Source organism: Ceratotherium simum, chromosome 26 (genome assembly GCF_057802395.1).
Source record: "Ceratotherium simum simum isolate JZ-2026a chromosome 26, ASM5780239v1, whole genome shotgun sequence".
Taxonomy (NCBI): domain Eukaryota; kingdom Metazoa; phylum Chordata; class Mammalia; order Perissodactyla; family Rhinocerotidae; genus Ceratotherium; species Ceratotherium simum.
In genome coordinates, this window is record NC_141925.1 from 4523922 (window position 1) to 4546644 (window position 22723).

Below are 22723 nucleotides of genomic sequence, written 5' to 3' on the forward strand. Positions count from 1 at the left end.
TATATTTGCATATTTGTAGTCTGTAAATACTTGGAATTCTGGAGTTCACAATGTACTTTGAGCATGCCCAAGCAACTCGGAAGGTCTTTGGCATGTGATAATTTGTCACTTTGCTGAGGCCGAAGTTTGGGGGGTGAGAGGCTGCTGTGTTAGGAAGTGAGCTAGCCACACCACTCCTGAGACGCTGGTTTTTTACTTATCCCAGGGTAGGCAGTACCTTCTGTGAGCTGATGAAAACTCTGTCATTGCCCTGAATGAAATTAAACTGCTGGTGATGAAAATAACGAGGTCTTAAGAAAGAGGTTATTCTCAGCCAGAAAAAAAAATATTGGATAAATTAAATGAAAAATAGTATTCTCTAGGATTCTTTGCAATTGTAAGGATTCTTTAAGAGTCTGTCTGTATGAGTTCTCTAATGTCAAGAATCTAGTGAATATGCATAGAAAAAGACTGGAAGAAAGTATGCTAAACTGTGGTTATCTCTGAATGATAGGATTTGGGGTGCTTTTCATATATATATGTGTGTATATATATATGTGTGTGTATATATATACATGGAAAATTTTCTGTTTAAGATGACTAGTATTTAAGCAGGAAAAAAGCAGTAAATGGTAATTAAGATAAATTTAACAATGGATTCTTCTTGACAATGAAATTCTTTTAAACTTAAATCTGTATAACTGAAGAGGAAAAATCATTTTTATTATTTTGGTTTGACCTGGCCCTTCTTTTCAATGTTAACAGAAGCCATGCAGTGACACCGCTAAGACTTGTTGGTAGCCATGTCGGAGCCCCACAGGGTCCAGTTCACCTCTCTCCCAGGTTCTCTGAATCCCACATTTTTGAAGAAATCCCGGAAAGAGGAGGTTGGGGGAGCAGAACAGCCTCAAGACTCTGAGCCGGCTGCAGCAGCTGTTCGGATTACACTCACCCTCTTTGAGCCAGATCACAAGCGCTGCCCAGAGTTCTTCTACCCAGAGCTGGTGAAGAACATACGAGGGAAGGTGAAAGGCCTTCAACCCGGAGACAAGGTACACCCCAGAGGCCCCAGACGCACTCTGCAGATCTTATTTGGGGACTGCGTGTGCAAATGGGCCTTCCAGAGGGTGGAAGCAAGACCAGAGGGGCTTTGGCTGCCCAAGATCAAGGCACTCATCCCAAAGCAAGCACAAGTTTGCTCGGTTTGTCTCTAGGCATGAAGGGATAGAATTCTTTCTTAGACCCATTCTCCTGATTTATGCTGGGGAAAACGTATATGGCACATCTAAGGCTAATTTCAATTATGACTAATTAATATAAATCAAAGATATAAAAATATATAAATAAAATAAATAAAAACAAATTTTTTCATGCCAAGGCTATAAATGTTATGTGTAAATGTGACTAGTCCCTGGCTGTTCCAGTGCTGAAATTTCATGCTGGACATTTTTCTTTTCCAGGGGAATCTCACTGCCTGTCTAGTGTAAGGGCAGACAAGAAAAGACAACTGCTCATTTCTTCTAAACACAGTAATGTTCTGGATAGTTTCTTTACCTGGATGGATAGAAACTTATTTTTGCCCTTTTTTTTAACTTGATTTTTTGCCAGAATTGGGTTGTAGCCTTCAGGGCTTTTGAGAATCACTTCGATTTCATAAATGCTTTTCAAATTATCTATTTATTTTCCTGGGAGATTTGTTTTACTTTTTAATTTTTTTTTAAATTTTATTTATTTATTTTTTCCCCCAAAGCCCCAGTAGATAGTTGTATGTCATAGTTGCACATCCTTCTAGTTGCTGTATGTGGGACGTGGCCTCAGCATGGCCGGAGAAGCGGTGCGTCGGTGCGCGCCAGGGATCCAAACCCGGGCCGCCAGCAGCGGAGCGCGCGCACTTAACTGCTAAGCCACGGGGCCAGCCCCATGTTTTACTTTTTAGTATACAACTTTTCAAACATGCACAGAGTAGAGAGAATAGTATAATAAACCCACATGTACCCATCACCCTGCTTCAACTATTACCGTTGTTTTGGCAATTCATTAACATTGTAAAAATTTTTATAAACTTTTTAATTGAATTATGTACATAAGAAAAGCACACATTTGATAGGGCAAGCCTGATGGATTTTCACAAGTTCAACATGCCTGTGTAATCTGGGTTACAAAATATAACATTTTCCAGGACACCAAAAACCCTCCTCCTGCGCTCCCAAAATACTACCCCGGCCTTCAAGGGTAACCACTGCCCAGGTTTCTAACAGCTTAGATCACTTTTGCATGTTTTTGTATTTTTTTTTTTTTTTTTAAGATTTTAGTTATTTATTTATTTTTCCCCCCAAAGCCCCAGTAGATAGTTGTATGTCTTAGCTGCACATCCTTCTAGTTGCTGTATGTGGGACTCGGCCTCAGCATGGCTGGAGAAGCGGTGCCTCGGTGCGCGCCCGGGATCCGAACCCGGGCCGCCAGCAGCGGAGTGCGCGCACTTACCCGCCAAGCCACGGGGCCGACCCTGTTTTTGTATTTTTATGTAGGTGGAATCATACAGTATGAGTAGGAGCTAATTGAAGAGCATTTATAAACGCCTACTGTATACCCACGCACTGTGTTAGGCTCTAAGGGCAAGGTTAGTAGGGTCCCGTACTTGGCAGCATTTTGGTCTCTAGAGTGGCTCTTAGTAAAATGGGGATAAGATTAGGACCTGGCTCACAGGGTGTCTGAGGGGAAATGAGATCATGCAGGTGCAGTTTGTGGCACAGAGCCTCAGTGGCCAGTGCTCCTTCAGTCTAGTTCATGGCTATTTGGGGTGAGTGCCTTCGGTTAGAAGGATTATCTACTTTTCTTGGCTCAGATAAAAATGTGTTTCCTTGATTAAGATCTGAGTGGCTGAATGGAAGCCAGTGAGTTTGTGCCAAGGGCCAACCTTGTTGGTCCAGTGGGCAGAATGAGGTCCAGTGGGCAGAATGAGAAAAAATAATCTCAAATCCATTCACAATTCCTTTTCCAAAGTAGGAATGGTATCCTCTTCCTTGAGAGTAGGAGAAAATAACAGGGACTGGTTAAGGTATTTATTTATGGGCTCAAACCAAATCAGTAGGTCAACTGAAATTAGAAGTCTAATGCTCTGATTTCACCTTTTTGGGGTCCAGATGCCCTTCTCCCTTGCAGAAAAATGCATGGAGCCTACACAGAGAACTTTGGATCCAGTTTTGGGGGATTCACTCTTGGCCTTCAGATTTAGAACTCCTGAATCAATGTGTCTGTTCTGAGGTGTTCAAAGCATAATGTAATCTGACACATTCATCTGTTAATTCATTTAGCATATATTTCTTATAATGTGAAGGCAGTGTGCTAGATGCTGAGGACTGTATCAAGGTAGAGAAGCTGCTGTCCTAACCTCAAACGGACTTACGATCTTGTAGATGTTTTAGGAGAATTATACGAACACAAGTAACAAGACTCACAATGTGGTAATTGTTTAAGTCTGGTACAAATACAGGCCCTGGAGGGCTTGGACAGATGAGGGCTTACATCCCTCCTGTGTTTGGACGGAGCTGGACCTTAATACATTCAGGAAACAGTAGTTATTTGATGACTGCTGTTTGCAAGGCATTAAGGAGTACACATTGAATCCATTGTTGCTCCAGATCAGTGGGATTTCTTAAAATTATTTTAACCACTTAAGCTATATGTGATCATTGTAGAAAAATTAGAAGATACAGGTAAACACATATTTTAAAGATCACCCATTTGTGGTACGTACATTCTACGTATGTTCTGTAATGTCCCATTTTACGTATATGCACTGAATCATTTAACTGATCCTTTATGGGTGGGTGGGATTTCAGTAGGCAGAGATAGGAGGGTTTTCAAACAAGCATCCGTTCTTTAGTGTTTCTGCCCTACTCTCAAGTCTTAAGCATATTTGGTATAGGAGTCTTTTATTAAAATTAAGATTCCTTGGCAAAGAAGCTTAAGGTCAAACTCTGGAAAATTTGCTTGATGAGAAAAATGCAAGAGTTAAGTTTATGGAGTAGAAATGAACTTTGGAAAACTTCATGAAAATATTTGGAGTGAGTATTGAGATTGAGAGAGAAGAGGAGATGACTGATCCTTCACGATAGGCTTCCAAGGAAAGGGACTGCTGTGAAGTTGGGTTTGGCTTTTGGTAGCACTGAGAGAAAAGCAAATTTGTACCACACTTTCGCCAATAAGGTAGAAGAGCTCTTGAGAACTTGTACTACATTCAGTGGGTTCTTAACTTTTTGAGCCATTGACTGCTTTGGCAATCTGGTGAAGCCCGTGGACCCCTTCTTTGAATAGTGTTTTTAAATGCATAAAACAGTGTTTAGTGTTACAAAGGAAACCAGCTATATTGAAGCACAGTTCTGTAAGGTGGAGCATCCCCGACTAAAGGCCCTCTGCCATGTTTGGAGCCCTGTAGACCCAGTGATGTAGTGGGCATTTAATCCCATCTTGTCAAATTATGTGAATTGAGATTGTACTTTCTTAAACAACTGAGATAAGCTCTGACAGGATGGTAGCATGTATTCTGCCTTGTCTTTTATGAAAAACAGTTTTTATCATGCAGTTTATAGGTGTTGAGTAGTCAGGGAGGGCACTATGAATAGGATTGTGGGACTTTTTTTGTGACTCTTATTTTTGTGGAATGATCTCTTTACAGAAGAAAGATCTCTCAGATCCTTTTAATGACGAAGAAAAGGAAAGGCATAAAGTGGAGGTGCTTGCCCGGAAATTTGAAGAAAAATATGTAAGATTTCTCTCTTGGGCAGCAAAACAACCTTGTTGGGTAGGAGAGGTTTCCAGACATTTCTGTATTCCTTTAGTGGATTGTCATCTGATCAACATCGATGTGAAAGCAAATGTGAGCTTGGAGAGAACAGAATGCAATTATTAAACAAGTGTGTTAAAGTACAGAAAATGCGTGTGGCAGGAACTAGTGTGTGGACTTAAATGGACAAATGAACAAGAAGGGCCTTTTACTCCTAGAATTTATCCTTAGAATTAATATTGATACAAACAAATGTTTGATACAAAGCATACGAAGCCATTTAATTTCTTCTTCTGTTTTAGGCCATTAAATGCAGATATAAATCTGTTCTATTTTTAAAGGTCTTCAGGGAAGGAGGTTTTGGTGTGTGTGTGTGACTGTGACTGTTCCAGTGCTTTTTACAGCCTTCAGTCACTGGCTGATGGAGTTCAAGGCTACAGTAACTCTGTGTATCAAAAAAAAGCACGTGACCTTAGACTTCAAAAATTGTTGAGAGTTCTTACCACACAATTTAAAAAAAAAAAAGCATATGACATATTGCTTTCAAATTTCAGGGTGGAAAGAAACGTAGGAAAGACCGAATACAGGACTTGATTGATATGGGGTATGGTTATGATGAGTCTGATTCCTTCATCGACAACTCTGAGGCGGTAAGTGTTAAGGAAAAGGTGGATTCAGAACCACCACACCCTAGCTTCTACTGAGAGGGTCCCAGAGGTGGGGTTGGGGTCAGAGTGGGCATGCCCTCAGCATGCGGAAGGAGTGCACTGAGGAGAGGAAGTGACAGCCTGGACCTGGGCCTTGGTGCCTTCACTGAAAACGATGACCAGATCTGTCCAAAGCACCTGCTAGCTCAGACGTTCCTGATTGACCAGAAGCATGTCTTAGCATGCCGTCTGAAATGTGACAGAGAAACAGAGGCATATCTGCTCTGTCAAGACCTACTCTGCACCCTTGGGCTGTAGGTAGTCCCAGAACCTGGAGCTGAACGTTTGTTTTCCCCCTTCAGTATGATGAGCTTGTTCCTGCTTCTCTGACTACAAAGTATGGAGGATTTTACATTAACTCGGGAACCCTGCAGTTTAGACAAGCATCAGAATCTGAGGATGACTTCATTAAAGAAAAGAAGAAAAAATCTCCAAAGGTTAGAACAATGCTCGCTTTTAGATTTCAGAAGTGCTTTTTTGTGTGACCTTATAAGATCAGTAGGTGACTTGCCAGGAGCTGTGCCGGTTTAGGAGGCTGGCGGAAAGGCGTGAGCTGTGCCGGGGTTGACAGTTCACTTCTCACACCCATGCCGTGGCGAGGTGCCGTGAGCCTGGAGGTCTCGGTTGTTGTGTCCATGCCTGTGTCCCAGCAGGCTTGGCAGGGATTCATTTCATGAGGTGGTCTCAGGGCGGGGATGAGGGCAGTGAAGGGAGTTTGCACCAGCCTTGCTGTGTCTCTTCTGTGGACATGTAGAGGACTTCAGTTCCCAGGGCTGTCATCCCAGCAAAAACAAGTTGGCCTTAAGATAAGTTTATTTGAAAATCTGTCTACACTGCCTGTGTTTAAAACAAGAGGTAGGACCCACATACAGCTCAGTTCAAACTAGAAAGGTATCAGGCTGCAGAATGGCCTCTGTCGCTTCAGCCCCGGTGTTTCCAGGAGACACTGTCAGTGCTGTATTGACCTGCTGCAGGTCTGTGGCCCAGGGACCGATCTGAAAGCTTGTGTTCCTGAAGGCAGTAAGACAGCTCTCAGGATGTACCCCGGGCGGAGCAAGGCCAGTGCTGTGTAGTGCACTTGCTCCCAGAGTTAGGGAGCCGTGTAACTGTGCCTTGTCTTTAATTCTCAGAAGCGGAAGTTGAAGGAAGGTGGTGAGAAGATAAAGAAGAAGAAAAAAGATGACACTTATGACAAGGAGAAGAAATCGAAAAAGTCCAAGTTTTCCAAAGCCGGGTGAGAGGCAGCAGCTTCTTTGCTAGGATAAGATCTGAACTGTTAGGGCAGGACACCTGGGAGCTGACTCGCCCTCCTCCTCACAGCTTCAGAAGAGGCAGCAGGGCTTGGCCTTCCCTTCCCCTCACGCCTCCCACAGTGCCATTGTGGGCATAGTCAGTGCTCTCACATCTCTGTGTGTCAGACATCCAGAGCTCTCTGTCCCACTGTCAGTGTTGGCAGCTATTTCTGTCCCTGTATGATTGCTGATGTCTCTCGTTCTCTTGGGCACCCCTCCTCTGCCCCAGTTCTCCTTCTGTCTCTGTTTCTCTTTGTCTTCTCTGGTCCTGCTTCCTTTGCCTCACTCAGTCTCACCCCAGCTGCCCTTCAAGTTGCTGCTGCTCTCTGCTGCTCCTGCTTTCTCCCTTTAAATATTTTTCTGCCCCACCCCCCCGTTTTGCAACCTTTTATTTCAGCCTGGCAGTGGTTTTAAAAACCTATCGGATATTTAGCATTTTGTGACACCGTTTTGCTAACCTGTATTAAATCTCAAGCTTTGGTCCCATCAAGAAGGAGCTCCATATGCCAAGAGGAGGGAGGAGGAATAACAGGGTGGACTTGTGACTGAGGTTCCTGGAGACCATTGCGCTGGGAGCAGGGATGAAGTCCCTCTGTGAGTTTCCGTTTTGAAGTGGGCTGCAGCCTTAGTAACCAATTTCCCCCTTGTTTGCAGCTTCACAGCCCTCAATGCCAGTAAGGAGAAGAAGAAAAAGAAGTATTCTGGGGCTTTGAGCGTGAAAGAGATGTTAAAGAAATTTCAGAAGGAGAAGGAGGCTCAGAGAAAGAGGGATGAAGAGCATAAGCCTGTGGCGGTCTCATCGGCAGAAGCTCAGGGCCTACGGGAATTGGAGGGTGCCTCTGACCCCTTGCTCTCGCTCTTCGGCTCCGCATCTGACAACGACTTGCTCCAGGCAGCCACTGCCATGGACTCCCTGACTGATTTGGACTTGGAGCAGCTGCTCAGTGAGTCTCCAGAAGGAAGCCCCTTCCGTGATATGGATGATGAAAGCGATTCCCTTGGGGTGGGACTGGACCAGGAATTCAGGCAGCCCTCTTCCCTCCCTGAAGGCCTGCCCGCACCCCTGGAGAAGCGCATTAAGGAGCTGGCTCAGGTATGGTGACACAGAGTGGCCGGGCTTTCCTGGAAGCGGTTTGGGCAGATTGATGCTGGTTCCACACCGTATGAAGCTTGCTGCCCAGAGCAACCCTTAGTGAGTTGGCAGTTGCAGTGTAAGCTTTTCCAAGCTGTCTTCTCATCTCGAGTGAGTAAACAGTGTAAGCTCCGCCTGTCAGGCATCATTTTAGGCCTTTTGTGGTTCCTTCACTACTGGAAAATTTACTTCCTTCTGGGGAGATTTTCTCTTTTTCCATTTTCTGCCTGTCAGTTCCTTTCCCACAGAGTATCTTTCCTTTTGTGTGATAGACTGACACTAATGTTGGCAGCAGGCAGCTGAGGCAGAGGTCCATCTTTTTAGTAATCTTTTGAAGGTTTTGAAAATTCACGATTATTTGCAGACGTATATCACACATACTGTATATCCTTAATTGCCACTGGGTTTCAGTTGCTGCCTAGACTTGCACATCATCAGTGTTAGGTAGTGATTACAGGAATACCTAAATTGTGATAAATAAAAAGGAGCTGAACCCTAAATGCTATTCATGCCCCATTAAAAATAGTGACAGTCTTTAGAATATAGCAGCCATTGCTGCTCTTTTCCCCCGCGAGTGGGAATTGATCCCCAGAGCGCTAAGAACTGACAATTTAGTAATGTATTACTGACTATAAACCAAGCACAGATCATTAGTTATGATGACTTTTACCTTTTAGTTAAAATAACGTTTTGCCTTGGGCATCATGACTTGTAACGCAACTCCAATGGCATTTATACTCTATAGCTGTAAGTTTTAAACCAGTGATTCTCATAGTGGTTCAGAATCACTGTTACGTATAATATCCCTCATGTTTTAGGGCAGGGTAAAATATTAACCACTGCTACAAATGATTTTCTCACTTCCAAAAAATACTTGAACACAACATATGAAGTACATTGAACATCTTATTCAGATCTCTAGTTCATCCTCGTTAGCCTGTGTGCAGTGTTGGATATAAATATTTTATTTGAATGTAACAATTTCAATGAATTGTACCACATCAGGGATTCAGAGTATATCTTAATAGGACGTTAGGGTGGAAGAAGTTGAATCTGAACGTGGCATGTTTGAGCATACTGTCCTGTGTTTGCTCTCAGAATTTATGTTAAAAAAACATTACTCTTTGTTCTTTTCGGGTTTGTAATCAAATTGTTTTGTAGCTTCTGAAAGTCTTGTTAAGTAAGTTGAGTAAGGTATATGTGGCAGTAGCCAGTCATTTTTTAGAGACAAGTCAAAACAATTCTTGGATGTGTCCCTACTCCCACCATAGGTTGTGTCTGTCTGATAACTTAAACTCATTATTTCACTTTTTTGGGAAAGATGGACAAATTTAGTGGAAACAAAGTGGTATAACACAAAACAGTGTGGAGTTGTGATCCAAGAAAGCCTTACTTTCTGGAGTCCACTGGGTGGACACTAAGCAAGCTGTCCTTAGTGATTGCCAAGTCTTGGTTATCTCTTGGGCACAATGGAGACAGGGTTCAGGATCCCATAGATAAGGTGGGGTTGGGTCCTGGTAGAGAGGTGGTCATCAGAAGAGATTGATGTACTGGCTTCGAAATACAGTGTTCAAATGTGAAATCGATACTTAGTTATCTCTGGCCCTTCTCTAACAGCATCAAACTATGGGAGGTGGATGGAAAGTGGAAATTATCCATCATCCCGCCAATCTGAAAGCTATTTTCAATTTCCATATTCATTTCTAGCCTCTGTGTATATGTTTTTATGCAGTTGTAATTATAGTTGTGAATAATTGTTTTCTGGTTTCTTCACTTAATAAATATTATTATAAAGCCCTCATTACTTTTAATGTTGCATGAAAAAGAAGGCTTATTTTAGAAAGTTACTTAATGCCACTCCAAAGGATCCCCAGGTGCTCTGTTCCCACCAGAGCCCTGCACTTGGGGCTCTGGGAGCCTCTCCATGTGTGCACGAGTGCACCTGACCCAGACCCTACTGAGAATCTGCTGGGAAAGATATTCTTCCCAGGGGAAAACTGCCTATGTATACAAAAATTGCATATAATTTCAAAAGCCATATGTGGATATTTGGATCTTTAATGAGGAGCCCTGCCCGAGATCTTGAACTGGACATTGCATTTTTAAAATTTAAATTAAACTTGATGTACATACCTTTAACATTAACAGTGTTATGTGTTTCTCACTTTATTTTTCACTCACCTTTTTCTTTTTTTCCCCTCTTATTTCCTTTATTTTTATAATGTTTGTCTAGATATTAAATCTTGGCCCTAAATGATACGTGTATCAGTTTCTACTGTTACCTAAAAAACTACCCCAAAACTTAGTGGCTTCAAACAGTGATTCTCCTTTCTCCTGATTCTGTGGGTTGGCTGGGCAGTTCCTTTTCTGGTCCTGTCTGGGCTTGCTCTTGTGGCTGCATTCAGCTGGCACGATGGCTGGGCACTGGGACAGCTGGGATGGCCGGGGTGGCAGTGCCTTTCCCTTGTCTGGTCTTTCATCTGGGGCTTCTTCAGGGCATGGCAGTCTCAGAGCAACATTTCAAGAGGGTGAAGGTGGAAGCAGTAAGGCCCTTAAGATCTAGCCTTAGAAGTTGCATGTACCACATCACTTCTGCCACACTTACCCTGTTGGTAGAGTGAGTCACAGGTGCAAACCAGATTTGAGGGTTGGGGAGCTAGTGGCCACCTCTCCGTGAGGGAATGCATGTACCTGGAGGGATGGAATCTGTGGTCCTGTTGGCAGTCTACCACAGTACATAAGCAGATTCTAATCTGATGTATATTGATCCCTTAGGGACAAATTTTTGCTGTGGGGAGGAAAAATTAGATTTGTCTTCTAATTGGATGTGATACTTAAAATTTTTAAAAATATATTTAAAAACTTACATATGTTAAAGAGATACTCCAAGAAGGTGACTGTGGTGGATGCCCAAGCAATGTTTACTGTTTTCTTCTCACATTAGCCCAGTTTTTGTTTCTCACTCCCTTGTGCTGTACCTGTTTACAGGCCCGAGGGAATCCAGTGATTTGGTTTGACGGCCTTACCCTGTCTTGTCTTCATAGATGTTGATTGTGTCTTTTGTCTAGGTGGAAAGCTCAGGTGTGTCGCCCCCTCAGGTTACTGTCTCGATGTAGTTTGGCAGCTACTCAGCCTGGTCCCTACAGATGACCCAGGTCTGTTTTTGTCCTCTTCAGTCAAGCGTAAAATGGGAACAATACCTAGAATAGAGAAGAAACAGAGACCTCATGTCACCCACCCCTCTGCTCTCCCCGCTCACTACTTACCCTCCTGTAGAGTTAGAACCCTTATATCGCAAATCCAGGGAGACATGGATCCAAGGAGAATAAGGTCAAAAAAAACTAACCTGTTTGATCTTTTTTAAAAAGAAAATCATGCCAGATTTCATTCTGTTTAGCAAAAACAGGTACAGTATATAAGGTTCTGATCTAGGTGCTGAAAGGCTACAAGTGGCTTTTCTTATAATAAATCAGCTCATTAAAGGCTATTGGAATTATTCTAAATCAACATGATCAGGCTGTTTGGTTTAACTTCATTTCCTAGTTAATCTAGGATTGATCAATTTATACAACTCCCTGGGCAAGGGTATCTCTTCTTAGGGGTGAGAGACTTCACTTATTTCTGGAAGACTATCAGATATATATCTAATTGGTCTTTTAATTAGATTTATTTAAAAATGCAGCACTCTGATTGTCTTGTATAAAACTAGACCCTCAGAGATACTGTCTCCACAATTCAAAAGGCATCAAGAAAGAAAATCTTGGGGCCAGGCCGGTGGCGCAAGTGGTTAAGTGTGTGCACTCCGCTGCGGCGGCCTGGGGTTCACTGGTTCGGATCCCGGGTGCACACTGATGCACTGCTTGGCAAGCCATGCTGTGGAGGCATCCCATATAAAGTGGAGGAAGATGGGCATGGATGATAGTCCAGGGCCGTCTTCCTCAGCAAAAAAAGAGCAGGCTTGGTAGATGTTAGCACAGGGCTGATCTCCTCACAAAAAAAAAAAAAAGAAAATCTTTTAAAAAATTATGTAGCTAGAAAGCTTCTGAAATATTGGAGAAACGGCTAATATCTAAAAATAAAATTTGATTGGAAACCTAAGGTGTTGATGGGTCTGACAAACAGTGGGGCATTTGAAATATGTGTTAAAATTAGATTGAATTAATATGAAGGTGTTTCTGGATCTTATAACTAGCAGTGTATAAGCTTAAGAAAAAGAATGACTTAGTTCTATTTTCTTTTTCTTTTTTTTTTAAAGATTTTATTTATTTATTTATTTTCCCCCCAAAGCCCCAGCAGATAGTTGTATGTCATAGCTGCACATCCTTCTAGTTGCTGTATGTGGGACGCGGCCTCCGCATGGCCGGAGAAGCAGTGCCTCGTGCGCGCCCGGGATCCGAACCCGGCCCGCCAGCAGCGGAGCACGCGCACTTAACCGCTAAGCCACGGGGCCGGCCCAACTTAGTTCTATTTTTTCTCAAACTAAAATCATACTTCCAGTACATTAAAAGTGCCCAGGTAGAATTCTGAATCCTTGTGAAAGTATAAGAAATTGGCAGATGAATGGATTAAAAGTCACTGCCCTTTTTTTCTTCCATTTCTGTCCGTCCATTTCACCCACTTTCATCTCAGGCCTCTGCCCTCTCCTCTAGCCAAGGGATCTGCAGAAGCTTGAGTTTTGCACATCCTCTGCAAGTTCTGTTTGCTTGTTCAGTACTAAGCTTTTCCTCCTCTAGTTTGCATTTTTTCAGTGATACCTGTTGGTTTGTTTGTTCATCCATTCACTCAGCCGACATTTACTGAGCATCTATTATAGTGATAGCAGCTGTGGGGAATGTATTGATGAATGAGATTCAGTTGTTGTTCTCCATGAGCTTGTTATATAAATGGGCCAACTGTCAACAATTGACTTTAGGACAAAGCAGAATAAAACAAGCTCTGTGCTGTTTGGATGGCCAGGTAGATGGTCAGGCAGACAGTTAGACTTAAGGAGGTAAAAGAAGTTCTGTGGGGGTACATAGGAATCGGACTGGGAGCAGCAAACAGGCTTGGCCAGCCTCATGGGAAAGGTGGTCTTACAGTAAGCCAGGGCACAGAGCTGAGGATGGGCTAGTTGCTGGATGATAGGGACCCCGGTGGAATGTGGGGCGAGATGGGAGCTGGAGTGGATCGCTGGGGCCAGATCCTGGAGGACCCTAAATGCCACATGAAGGAGTTTGTGTATGATTCTAGACTTGGAAAGAGCTGCTGAAGGGTTCTAAAGAAGGGAGTAGAAGGATTTAAGAAGGATAGAATGCTGTTTTTAGAATACAGAGGAAGAGCAGAAACCAGTGGGTTTTGTCTTGGACAAGTTGAGTTTGCATACCAGAGGGTCATTCATTCATAGAAGTAATTGGGAATTCTGATACAGAGCTTAGAAAAGAAGGTTTAGGGCTAGGGTTTAGATTTGAGAGACCTACGTGTGCATATGTTATTTTAAAGCTGTGAAGGGAAGACATTGCTGAGAGAAGTGGGTTCTAGATAGAACCTTGCAAGTCCATCTGTAGTTAAGGAGCTGGTGGAGGAGACAGAGATGGAGTAGTCAGAGGTAGGAGGAACACCCAGAGGATGCGATGAGAGGAGGCAAGTGGGGCGAGATGAAGATGGAGGGTGGTTGTTAGTGCCTGCTGTTTCAGAGGGGTGGATCAGGATTAGTCATTTTGTGGTAGACACTCACCTTATTGCCTTTGTTTGCCATCATTATTATATATCAAGCCTGAAATTTTATTTTGCATAAAGCCTTTGGACCAGCAACTCTTGGGTTTAGATTAGTGGTCCTTGATCTTCTGCACATTAGAGTCACCAGAGTTACTTTTAAAGAGCACTGATACTTGGGTAAACTCTTTTAAAGAGTACAGATTCCTGGGCCTCGTGCCCAGAGATTCTGATGTGCTTGGTCTAGGGTGGGGAAGCTGCCAGATAATTCCAGTGTGCAGTCAAATAGGAGAAGCACTGGGTCAGACTTCTGCGGAGTTTGCTTTCCTCACTCATGCACTCAGTGCCTGGGCTGCCTGCTGTGGTTGCTTCAGGCTCTCCAGCTTGCCCTCTGGGGTATTATCTGTGTTCTCATGGGAAGCCAAACCCTGTAACCTGCTGTATCTCGTGTTAATAGGTAGCAAGGTATGTTAGTCATTCCAATGGTCTGGGTAGTAGAGTTTGTGATATACCAAAGTAAATTATAAATTTTCAAAGAATTATAATGTGCTTAAATGCTAAAGCAGCACATTATCATCATCATCATCATCATCATCATCAGAATTATTATTATTATTTTGGTGGATAAAGGCCTTCAAATCTTGCAGGTTTGTTAAAGTTCTTGATTGTTTTTATATGGTAGAGGTATGGAAATTCCAACTCACAGTTTAGATGGTGGAGTGCTGGGCATGGAGTTAGCTAGCTGGCCAAATCAAATGCATCGTGATTGCTTTGACTCTGTGGTCTTCTTTTATGTGACTGCTGTTTCAAGTCCTGGGAAGAACGGATGGTCCCTACATGCTTCAGCAGCATTTGAAAAGAGCTGGATCTACCATTTCTGGAGCATATAGTGATTATAGATGCGCTTAATCTGGGGTTAGGGCTGAATAGGGAAGGGCACAGTGAGGATTTCATCGACAGGTGTTCTGTAGGGACTGACTGCTCTTGTGCCTGTGGGTGAGTGTGAGGGCCGTGTGGGGAAAGGGCACTAATGGATGTTACTGTCTGCTGTGAACCAGGCTGCCAGAGCTGCTGAGGGAGAGAGCAGACAGAAGTTCTTCACCCAGGATATTAATGGCATCCTCTTAGAGTGAGTATCTTTTGTTCTTTGTATCTGCTGTTACCCAGCCTGGGTTGAGCACGCCAGGGGAAATGGGAGTATGATTGAACTGCATAAAGGTGACCACCGATGAGATAAAAAAAAATTGGGTTTTATTGTTGTTATTCTTTTTTAAAAGGTGGGAGGATGACACCAAATGTTTGTCTCTAGGAAATGATAGACCTTACTAGTCTTTAGGCAGCAGACGTTATTAGAACACTGTATATGATAGTCATGGCCTGTTGGAAGAGGATTTCTTGGCAAGTAAGAGAAGAGATGAGAGAGAAAGTGTTGCTTGCCCTTCTCTGAGAAAAGTAGGAGACAACTTGGTACAGCCCAGAGCCCTGCTCTCCTGGGGTACTCCTCAGCGTACCTGGTCAGTCTCCTCTTGCTCTCACTTCTGCTCCCACAGCCAGTGCACATCATTCTGTAACACTTCTCCCAAACACTTGAGCCTCTGAGATGCCACACTGTACGAATTGGATTAAAAAGCAAAAAACCCCACACATATAAATCCAAACTAGATTCTTTGTATCTGGCCCTCCAGCTTTGCCAGCTTCTCTCCCACTTGCATTATGCAGCAGAGGAAGCTTGTTGCTCAACAACTGGGGAGTTTTGCACACGTAAGAACAGTGTTAAGACTTGAGAATATTCTAGCAAAGGACCTTCCCTGGCCAGGATCGGGATTGGTCCCTGGCCAGGATCGGGATTGGCCACATGGGTCAGGATCCTGGGCTGTAGAGAGCACGTGAGGGTCAGCACAGCTGAGAGGCTTGTGTCGACAACACCTACTGGAACGTGCCAAATCCGGAGAGCTCAAGGATTGAGGATAAATGTTGTTCTGCTCATCTAGACGGGGACCCTGGAGGGATCAGGATTTCCCTGACAACCTAATCAGGGATAGAACTGGGAGCTGGGAAAAAGAGGAAACAGTGCTGGAAAGTATTTCCTGTCGACCCCAAGTAACTTGGTTACTTTCCATTTTGAAAGCTTTTATGTTTTATTTATGAAATTTCGTACATCAGAGCGTGTTCTCTCAGGCTCTGTTTTCTTGACTACCTTTGCCTTGGTCTTATCTTTGATCTGAGAGCCTTGACCCACTTTACCTAGCCAAGTTCACAGGTGTGGAAGTTCTTGTGTGGTGACTGCTGGCCACTCAGTTACATTATGTCACTGATGAGGTAAGGTTTGACCTGCTCTTGGATCCTAGCTTTCCTCTCTGTGGTCAGGTGACCTAGTGACGAGAGAAGCTGCAGTGAGCTGCGAGCCATTGGTAACTCTGTTCTGTTCTTCAGCATAGAGGTGCAAACTCGGGAGCTGAGTGGCCAAATCCGTTCTGGGGTATATGCCTATCTTGCTTCATTCCTGCCCTGCAGCAAGGACACCCTGGTCAAACGTGCTCGAAAACTTCACCTCTATGAGCAGGTGAGTGCCTTTGGAGTGGGGCGCCTTGGCCTCAGGGGCCAGTGGAGGAGCAGGTGAATTTTCACAGATGCCACGTCTGTGGCTGCACTGCCTCCATGCGATTATTCCTGTAGTGTGTCCTCAGTATAAGAAGTCATGCATGAACCAGACTTACGGTATGTCCTGCTCTCTGCAGGGGGGGCGTCTGAAGGAGCCTCTCCAGAAGCTTAAGGAAGCCATTGGCAGGGCAATGCCAGAGCAGATGGCCAAGTACCAGGATGAATGCCAGGCACACACACAAGCCAAGGTTGCTAAGTAAGTGTGTCCCATCGCTCTCTCCAGTATTCTCACCTTCTTATCTTAGAAATCGCGGGGGTGGGGGGAACTTGTAGGGGGGAGGTGGTGGGCAGGCGTAAGCAGTTCTTCTTTGGTGACCTCAGGGTCCTATTTAATTCTCTTCACCCTGTAGGATGCTGGAAGAGGAGAAGGACAAGGAGCAGAGAGAGAGGATTTGTTCTGATGAGGAAGAAGATGAAGAAAAGGGGGGCAGGAGGATAATGGGACCCCGCAAGAAATTCCAGTGGAATGATGAAATCAGGTGTGCCCAAACTGGGACCTTGCCTCATTGGAGGGTTTGTGGGGCCAGTGTCTGAGCATGTTCCCGTATTTCTAATGAAGGTTAGAATCATTACTTTAATCAGGGCTGCTAAAGCACATGATTGAAACCTTAAGGAAGCATTTGGGGTAGTTTGAAGTTCCTGACTTCTGCCTACTCCTCAGGGAGCTGCTCTGCCACGTGGTGAAAATAAAACTGGAGAGCTATGACCTGGAGAGGAACAACAAGGCCCAGTCTTGGGAGGACTACGTGAAGGCGTTTCTGGATGCTGAGGTCAAACCTCTCTGGCCCAAAGGCTGGATGCAAGCCAGGTGAGGGCCCATGAGCAGCCAGTATGGTCAGTGTGAGGATGAGGTGGAGCGTTCTTGCAGAAAAGAAATAACTGAGTGCTTCCTTTGTGCCAACAGGGTCCTTTCCCTCAGGGAAGCACTGTCTAGTTGACTCTGATCTCACCTGAGTAGTCGTGGGGCACATTGGTCTCTAGGAACAGGTCTTCTCAGTCTTCCCTAGAAGAGGGAAGGTATCTGGGGGGTTTTGTGTTACTCTTTGTCCTACTTCAGTTCAAAGTTGGCCATGTGCTCTTCCCACCTCAGTTTGCCCTTTCCTGTTTGAGATGATGGCTCCTCCTAGAAGCTGGGAGACGGATTCTTCTTGGGAACATCTTAATGTTCCAAACAGAAATCTCATTTGCAATTAGCAGGGCAGACTACTTATTGGAGTTAGGTGCCAGACTTTTCTCATAGACCACTTTGTGTTACATAGCTTCCCATGAATGGACTACATCTGCAATATGCAGACAGAGAAAGTTTGCTGGAGCTAATGTTCTTTATTTATTTGTTTGTTTATTTTTGTGAGGAAGATCAGCCCTGAGCTAACATCCGTACCAATCCTCCTCTTTTTGCTGAGGAAGACTGGCTCTGAGCTAACATCTGTGCCCATTTTCCTCCACTTTACGTGGGACGCTGCCACAGCATGGCCTGATAAGTGGTGCATCGGTGTGCGCCCGGGATCCGAACCTGGGCTGCCAGCAGCGGAGCGCGTACACTTAACCGCTACGCCACGGGGCTGGCCCTGATGTTCTTCTTTTTAAAAAAATTTTTTATTGTGGTAAAATACACTTAACATAAAATTTACCTTCTTAACCATTTTGCGTAGTTCACTGGTTTTAAATACGTTGTGCAGCCATCACCACCATCCATCTTTATAACTCTTCATTTTGTAAAGCTAAAACTATATCCATTAAACAATAGCTCCACATTTCCCCCTCCCCGCAGATGCTAGCAACCACCATTCTTTCTGTCTATGATTTGGACTACTCTAAGTACCTCATATAAGTGGAATCATACAGTATTTGTCTTCGTGACTGGCTTACTTCAGTTAGCATAATATTCTCAGGGTTTATCCATGTTGTAGCATATTACAGAATTTCCTTCTTTTTTAAGGCTGAGTGATAGTCCATTGTGTGTATATACCACATTTTGCTTATCCATTCACCTGTCGATGGATACTTATGTTGCTTCCACATTTTAGCTTTTGCGAATGATGCTGCTACCTGTGAACATGGATGTACAAATATCTCTTTGACACCTTGCTTTCAGTTCTTTTGCGTATATAACCAGAAGTGGAATTGCTAGGTCATATGGTAATTCTATGTTTAATTTTTTGAGAAACCACCAATGTTTTCCACAGTGGCTGTTTTCATTTTACATTTCCATCAACAGTGCACCGGTTTCCAGTTTTTTCACATCTTCGCCAACACTTGTTTTTCTGTGTTTTTGACTGTAGCCATCCTAATGGGTGTGAGTTGGTGTCTCATTGTAGTTTTGATTCGCATTTCCCTAATGATTAGTGATTTTGAGCATCTTTCCATGTACTTATTGGCCACTTATATATCTTTGGAGAAATGTCTAGTTCTTTGCCCGGTTTTGAATTGGTTTGCTTGGTTTTTTTATTGTTGAGTTTTAGGAGTTCTCTGTATATTCTGGATATTAATCCCTTATCAGATAGATCATTTCCAAATATTTTCTCCCATCTTGTGGGTTGCTTTTTTACTCTGTGGATAGTGTCTTTCGATGCACAAAATTTTAAAATTTTTATGAAGTCCAGTTTTATTTTGTTTTGTTGCCTGTGCCTTTGGTGTCATATTCAAGAAATCATTGCTAAATCCAGTGTCATGATGCTTTTGATCATAATCATGATGTTTTCTTCAAAGAGTTTTATTGTTTTAGGGCCTACATTTAGGTCCTTGATCCACTTTTAGTTAATTTTTGTATATGGTATTAAGTAAGGGTCCAGCATCATTCTTTTGCCTGTGGATATCCAGTTTTCCCAGCACCATTTGTTGAAAAGACTTTCCTTTTCCCATTGAGTGGTCATGGCAGCCTTGTCAAAAATCATTTGACCATATAAGTGAGGGTTTATTTCTGGGCTCTCTGTTCTATTCCATTGGTCTATATGTCTGTCTTTCTGCCAATACCACACTGTTTTGATTACTGTAGCTTTGTAGGAAGTTTTAAAATCAGGAAGAGTGACTCTTCCAGCTTTGTTCTTCTTTTTCAAGATTGTTTTTGCTATTCAGGGTCCCTTAAGAGTCCATATGAATTTTAGGATGGGTTTTCTACTATTTCTACAAAAAAATATCATTGGGATTTTGATAGAGATTACATTGAATCTGTGGGTTGCTTTGGGTAATACATTTTAATATTGTCTTCCAGTCCATGAACATGGGATGTGTTTCTATTTATGTCTCTAATCAATGTTTTGTAATTTTCATTGTATAAGTTTTTCATGTCCTTGTTGAAGTTAATTCCTAAGTATTTTATTCTTTTTGATGCTATTGTGAATGGAATTATTTTTGTAATTTCCTTTTAGATTGTTCATTGTTTGTGTATAGAAATGCAACTGATTTTTATGTGTTGACTTTGTATCCTGCTACTTTGCTGAATTCATTTATTACTTCTAAAATTTTTTTTGGAAGCCTTAGTTTTCTACCTGTAAGATCATATCATCTGCAAACAGATCATTTTACTTCTTCCTTTCCAATTTAGATGCCTTTTGTTTCTTTTTGTTGCCTAATTGCTCTCTCTAGAACTTCCAGTACTATGTTGAATAAAAGTGGTGAAAGCAGGCATTCTTGCCTTGTTCTTGATCTTAGTGAAAAGGCTTTCAGTCTTTCACCATTGAGTATGATGTTCACTGTGGGTTTTTCATATATAGCTTTCATTTTGTGGAGGTAGTTTCCTTCTATTCATAGTTTGTTGAGTGTTTTATCATGAAAGGGTGTTGAAATTTGTTAGATGCTTTTTCTGCATCAATTGAGATGATCGTGTGGGTTTTTTCTTCATGCTGTTGATGTGGTGTTTTACATTGATCGATTTTCATACATTGAACCATCCTTGCATTCCAGGAATAAATCCCACTTGGTCATGGTGTATAATCCTTTTAATGTGCTGTTGAATTCTGTTTGCTACTATTTTGTTGAGGATTTTTGCATCAGTGTTGATAAGGGATATTGGTCTGTCGTTGTCTTTTCTTATAGCATCTTTCTCTTTGGTTATGCTGGCCTCATAGAATGAGTTTTGAAGTGTTGCCTCCTCTGCAGTTTTTTGGAAAAGTTTGAGAAGGACTGCTATTAGTTCTTTAAATGTTTGGTAGAATTCACCAGTGAAGATGTCAGGTCCAGAGTTTTTCTTTGTTGGGAGATTTTGGATTACTGATTCAATCTCCTACTAGTTATAGGTCTATTCAGATTTTCTATTTCTTCATGATTTCTTGGTAGGTTTTGTGTTTCTAGGAGTTTGTCCATTTTGATTAGGTTATCTAATCTGTTGGCATACAGTTGTTCAGAGTACTCTCTTAAAATCCTTTTTATTTCTGTAGAATCAGTAGTAATGTCCCCACTTTCATTTCTGATTTTGGTAATTTGAGTCTTCTCTCTTTTTTTCTTAGTCCGTCTAGCTAAAAGTTTGTCAATCTTGTTGATCTTTTTGAAGAACCAACTTTTGGTTTTATTGATTTTTCTCTATTGTTTATTCTCTATTTTGTTTATCTCTGCTCCAATCTTTATTATTTCCTTCCTTCTGGTAGCATTAGGGTTTGTTTGTTCTTCTTTTTCTAGTTCCTTAAGTTGTAAAGTTAGGCTGTTGATTTGAGATCTTATTTTTTAATGGAAGCATTTATAGCTGTAAATTTCCCTCTTAGCACCACTTTCACTACGTCTCATAAGTTTAGTATGTTGTGTTTTCATTTTCTTTCATCTTTTGAGTATTTTCTAATTTTCCTTGTGATTTCTTCTTCCAACTATTGATTGTTTAAAAGTTTACTGTTTAATTTTCACAATTTTGTTAGTTTTCCAGTTTTCCTTTTGTTATTTATTGATTTCTGACTTTATCCCATTGTGGTCAGAGAAGACACTTTGTATGATATCTGTCTTTTAAAATCTATTGAGACTTAGTGTGTGGCCTAACATACGGTCTATCCTGAGAAGTGTCCCATATGCATTTGAGAAGAATGTATATTCTGTTCGTGGGTAGAACGTGCTGTATCTGTCTGTTAGATCTAGTTGGTTTATTGTGTTAAGTCCTCTATTTCTCTATCTTCTATCTGGCTGTCCTGTCTATTTTTGTGAGAGGGGTATTGAAGTCTCCAACTATTATTGTAAAACTACTTCTCCCTTCAGTGCTCTCAGTTTTTGCTTCATACATTTTGGTGGCTTGTCAGGGGCATGAATGTTTATAATTGTTACATCTTCTTGCTGTATTGAACCTCTTGTTAATATATAATGTCCTTCTTTGTCTCTTATAACCTTTCTTGATTTAAAGTCTATTTTCAGTATAGCCACCCCTGCTCTCTTTTGGTTACTATTTGCATGGAATATCTTTTTGCATCCTTTCACTTTCAACCTGTTTTTGTCTTTGGATCTCAAGTGAGTCCCTTGTAGACAGCACGTATAGTTTGACAATGTGTTTTCAATCTATTTTGCCAATATCTGTCTTTTGATTAGAGAGTTGAATCCATTTACATTTAAAGTAATTACTGATAGAGGAGGGACTTACTTCTGTAAGTTGATTAACATACAAAATCTCTGCTCCCTTACAGCTCCATCCCCACCCCTTTTGGTTGTTGATGTTACAAAATTACATTTTTATACATTGTGGCCCAAAAACATAAACTAATAATTTTTTTAAGTGCATTTAAGAGATTTCTTAAATTACGTAGAGAACAAGATTTGGAGTTACAAACCAAAGTTACAGTAATACTAGCTTTTACACTAATTTTTTTTCTTTAAATGTATTAATCTCTTAAATCATGTAGGAAACAAAAAGTACAGTTACAGACCGTTGTTACAGTAGTACTAGCTTTTATATTACCTTTGTAATATAAAGGTAATATAACCTTTAATATATGAAGGTAATATAAAGGTAATAATATACACCTTTGCCCATGTATTTACCTTTTTGAGATCTTTATTTCTCCATAAAGAGTTTGGCTTTGAGTTACTGTCTGTTATTTAGCTTAAGTTCTCTTTGTTAAATTATTCTAGTTAAATCATTACGCAAAAGGTGTCCTTTTATTTCATACTGCAGGACTCCCGTGAGCGTTTCTTGCAGGGCATGTTTTTTGGTCACAAACGTCAGCTTTTATCTATCTGGGAATGTCTTAATTTCTCCCTTACTCTTGAAGGACAGTTTTGTCAGATATAGGATTCTTGGTTGACAATATTTTTCTTTTCGTACTTTGAATATATCAGCCCACTGTCTTCTGGCCTCCAAAGTTTCTGATGAGAAATCTGCTGATAATTTTATTGAAGATCACTTGTATGTGATGATTTGCTTTTCTCTTGATGCTTTCAAGATTCTCTCTTAGTCTCTGGCTTTTGAAAGTTTGATTATATTGTGTCTTGGTCTCTCTGAGTTCATCTTATGTGCAGTTCATGAGCTTCTTTGGTGTTTATATTTGTCTTTCACATCTCGGAAGTT

General features: G+C 41.9%; 1 protein-coding gene across 2 annotated transcripts in view; it reads left to right on the forward strand.

Annotated features, from left to right (window-relative positions):
- The window catches only part of UBN1 (ubinuclein 1), a 37949-nt gene that overhangs the window by 3720 nt on the left and 11506 nt on the right, over positions 1 to 22723 (forward strand). For both annotated transcript variants that reach the window (XM_004438094.3, XM_087449584.1), the window contains exons 2-12: positions 745 to 1031; positions 4658 to 4744; positions 5320 to 5415; positions 5775 to 5909; positions 6603 to 6706; positions 7419 to 7857; positions 14646 to 14716; positions 16021 to 16150; positions 16326 to 16444; positions 16599 to 16727; positions 16910 to 17056. In XM_004438094.3, the coding sequence (XP_004438151.1) occupies positions 783 to 1031; positions 4658 to 4744; positions 5320 to 5415; positions 5775 to 5909; positions 6603 to 6706; positions 7419 to 7857; positions 14646 to 14716; positions 16021 to 16150; positions 16326 to 16444; positions 16599 to 16727; positions 16910 to 17056 (1706 nt within the window). In that variant the 5' untranslated portion in view covers positions 745 to 782. The remainder of the gene's footprint in view (positions 1 to 744; positions 1032 to 4657; positions 4745 to 5319; positions 5416 to 5774; positions 5910 to 6602; positions 6707 to 7418; positions 7858 to 14645; positions 14717 to 16020; positions 16151 to 16325; positions 16445 to 16598; positions 16728 to 16909; positions 17057 to 22723) is intronic.